Below are 4,002 nucleotides of genomic sequence, written 5' to 3' on the forward strand. Positions count from 1 at the left end.
TGTTCCATCCCCCTGAGCATTTTTGTGACCCTCCTCTGGACCCGCTCCAACAGGTCCGTGTCTTTCCTGTGCTGAGGGCTCCAGAGCTGGAGGCAGTGCTCCAGGTGGGGTCTCACCAGAGCAGAGTAGAGAAACAGCAGGGAGATGCACTTCAAATACCAAAGAGCCATAAGGACTTACAAATGTGTGACCTCTCTGCAGGAAAGGGCTGGTCACCACATTTGGTGCACCAAGTATTGAGCCTGAGAGACGGGTGAGATGGTTGGACCTTGCCCTGTCAGTCAAATGCCCACAGGCACCAGCAGAGACAAGCTGCACTCCTTGGCAGGGGAATTCATTTCACTCTCAGTAAACAACTATATGACATATCTGAGCTAGTCATACTGGTTTCCTTTAATGTGAAACTATACCTGGCTGGAAGGGACAAAAGGAGAGGCTGAAGGATCAGCTGGAGAGAAAGAAAAACTAGATGAAGAGCCAAGTAATGGAAACCAAGGAAGAATGTGAGTGACAGTGCTGAAGTCAGATGAGAGGTGAGGAGATAAAGAAAGGACAGTTTGAGGTTTTGGCCTGGAAAAAAAGCCCCAAGTCTGAAGGTGAAAGCTGTTTCAGATGTGCAGAAAGGGCAGGAGACCGGAGAGAGCTGGAATACATTCCTACTCAGATGCAAACCCTCTCCCATCCTACAGTTCCTGGTGTGTCATGACTGCAGGATGCCAGTTTAACACTCCCCGACAGGACGACTGACCACTGCCAGCTACTGGCAGAAACGCTGGTGTTGTCTCGACATGGTAAGAACCAGCCATCTCCTGTCCAGTCCATCAACAGAACTGGATCTGCCTAACTGCCTAGTTCTTGAACTATAAATAAATCTAATCCTTTGGGGAGGTACATGCCAAAGGCTAAGCAATGCAGCAACTGCTGATCAGTGCAGGTTTCTTTATCAAGCAGAATATGTTAGTCCTACACAACTCTCCTCTGAGGAAAGGATTTCTGCAACAGTAGAGAAGCTTTTATCTCAGATTTAATCCTTCCATAGAGGAGGGAGAGAAGTGCCACCACTGAGAGAAAATGGTTTCCTTTGCCAAATATTCTCCTTCTGTTGGCTGACAAAATCTTTCCTTAGTGAAGCTCCACACTCAACTCCCCTCATCTAATATTTTTTAGATATCCAGAGAACATATGAACCTTCTTAAAAGCCTAAGAGATGTTCTTGATTTTCATCCCAAAATTCTTGCTGTAATGCAACTGGCTTCCCATATTAATGAAATATTTGATGCAAGCCCACAGATGGTCACATCAGTAAACAATACATCTAAGATGGTCACCGTGACGAGAACAGCCCAGTCAGGGACACTTCACGGAAACACAGACCTCCAGAGGCCTCAAGAACAACCTCCCACGCAAAGTAGGACTAGTGTCCACAGTATGTGCCGTGGCAACAGTCGGGCTGGAGGAAGGTCACTGCCTAGAAGGCACAGCAGATGAAACTGGTACCTCTGTATTGTTGATTCATCCCAAAGATGGGCAGCTCCTCTTACCTGACGCAGGGAATATTGTTTGAAATGGCAAATTTGCTGTAGATCTCCCTCTGTGACAGGAACTGATTGAGGTCTCCATTTTCCATGTACTCTGTTATCATGCACAGCGGGTCATCATGCACACACACCCCCAGAAGCCGGATGATATTTGGGTTCTTCAGCCGTGACATGATCTTGATCTCCTTCAGGAAATCATTTCTTGTAAAACAGAAAACACAGGTTCGAATCCTAAACTATTCCTTTGTCTAAGGAAAGCAGAAGTGGCATGTAAGAAAATCTCAGTTCGGAAACATTTACACTTCTGCACACAGTAAGTTTGAAAGCTGGTTCTGTGCTTGCGTTCAAACATTGACCCCTTCCCCAGCAAACAGGATTAATACAGCATTTCAGTTTGACATTACATCTACTCCTATACCCCAACTCCCTGCTTGTGTCCTGTTCCTTACATGAACACACAGAACATACGCTAGAGACATATGACACTCTCTTACAGAAGTCACCAGGGTTAACCCATGTGAAACTGTTGCCTGGAGAGTATTTGCTTTCCTTCTCAGATGGTCAGCATTGCGGATGCACTTACCTGGCTGTTTTGTTGACATCTGATCTCAGCATTTTCACTGCTACGAGAACTGGCTGGTGAGTGAATTCTGTAGGTGAGACTCCCAGGAATTCCAGCAGGCCATCGGCTTCACAAAGGTGCACCTGCAGGGCACAAGGGAGAGGCAGCTATGAGAGCATGCACAGGCAGAAAACCAGAGGAAAACGACGTCACATTGAGGTCACCAGTTTGGTCACCCCTGGCAGAATGACCAAGTGAATGATCTAATGAAGGTGACACTGTTCTGATCAGAAATAGCCCATAGGTTGACCCTAGATCCTGGACAAAATGTGTACATATGCTGTATAGCCCCTGACATTGGAACGCACATGGATTGCAGCCTGATGTGTCCCCAGCGCACTGCACGCGTGCAGATTGGTGCAGTAGACTACTGGGGCAGTCCAATTTGCCCAGCAGGTACTGGAGACGTTCAGGAAGGCCACTGTGCCTGGATTTGTCTGCTTTGCTCTGCACGTGCATGCAAACAGCATGGCTGCAGCATGTTTGGCATGTACAGCACATCACACCAGCCATACAAGTCCAGAACTGTCCTGCAGCCTGGCTTGAGTCACTGCTCAAACTTAACTGAGGAGCATCCAGGAATTACAGACAGCTATCCGAAGTCCTCTATTTCCACCCCCACCCCACCAAAAAAGAGTGTGTGTGTCCATGTGTGTGCGATGTGAACATCTCACCTGTGAATATACCCAAAGATGAATACTCTGATGAGTACACAGAATTCCAAGTTTCTTCAGATAAATAAACGAATAAAGACATAAAATTACTGCCAGGGTTGTATAACAAGGGGTGACAAAACACTTGCTTAAGAAGTTATCAGAATGCATATTCAAACGGAGAACGGGGCAAGAGATGCTGGGGTGGGGAAAGTAGACAGACCTGAGTGTGTGGGATAGGAAAAAGGGCTGGAGGAGGGGAGTAGACTGGATGTGTCAGTCAAAGACTCGCAGCAGTGAGGGGAATGTAAGGGAACTTAATGAATTTTGTATGAAAAAAGCACCAAGAACTTGTGGCGGGCACGGTGAGGAGAAAAAGGAGACAGCATAGAAAATGGGACAAACCCACATAACAGAAACAAGAGTACAAAGATGCTACTGCAGTTACAAGGAGAATCAAGTCTGCTGTGGTGAAAGTACAGTCACGAGACTAGGAATTGGAAAGAGAGCCACAGTACTAAGCGCATGTATTACAAGCGCAGGTAATGTGTCACTGAGTCCACGGAGTGGATGATTAGGAGCAAGAAAAAAAGATTGAAAGGGAAGAAAGCTCTGAGTGGAGACGTGAAAAAAGCAGTGAGCCATGTTGCTAGAAGCAAGACTGCAGCCAGAGCAGTGGAACAGAGCATGTGATGATGACCAGTTTGGTAAAGACTAAGGAGGTGAGGAGGAGAGATGGGAGAATGCAATGTGGCATGTTTGCAAAATGGAGATGGAATAGCCTAGCTGCTGCCAGGAGGAGGAGGAGGAGAAAGCTTTGACGGTTATTAGAAGGACAGGAATGAGAGGGAAGGAGAAACCAGAAGCAAAGCAATGAGAAGAAAAAGCCTCTCTGTTTCACTTTTGGAGCACAGCCCAAGACAGGGCAGGATCCAGGCAACAGCAGAAGGGGCTACACTGACAGCCAGGTGAAGAGGTTGAGGATGTCAGCACCTTCCCAATACACAGAGTGAGTGATCCAGAAAAAAGTGAGGGGGACAGGGAAGGGGCTGGGGTAGGGAAGATGTGCTGTCAGAAGGGAGGAACTATAAAGATGGGCACATCACAGAGGAGGAAGCAGTCAAGGGCTGTGCTTTGCCAAAATGTAGTAGACAGGTAGAATTTAAGGCTGCAAATGAGCAAAAGCTGG

General features: G+C 47.0%; 1 protein-coding gene across 1 annotated transcript in view; it reads right to left on the reverse strand.

The window, feature by feature from the left end:
- LOC103918934 (discoidin domain-containing receptor 2-like) overlaps positions 1 to 4,002 on the reverse strand; it is a 46,241-nt gene that overhangs the window by 7,683 nt on the left and 34,556 nt on the right. Inside the window, exons 13-14 of the mRNA XM_009326359.1 lie at positions 2,122 to 2,243; positions 1,542 to 1,739 (exon numbers count right to left, since the gene is read on the reverse strand). Of these exons, the coding sequence (XP_009324634.1) occupies positions 1,542 to 1,739; positions 2,122 to 2,243 (320 nt within the window). The remainder of the gene's footprint in view (positions 1 to 1,541; positions 1,740 to 2,121; positions 2,244 to 4,002) is intronic.

This window comes from Pygoscelis adeliae, unplaced genomic scaffold (assembly GCF_000699105.1).
Source record: "Pygoscelis adeliae isolate BGI_AS28 unplaced genomic scaffold, ASM69910v1 Scaffold436, whole genome shotgun sequence".
NCBI lineage: Eukaryota > Metazoa > Chordata > Aves > Sphenisciformes > Spheniscidae > Pygoscelis > Pygoscelis adeliae.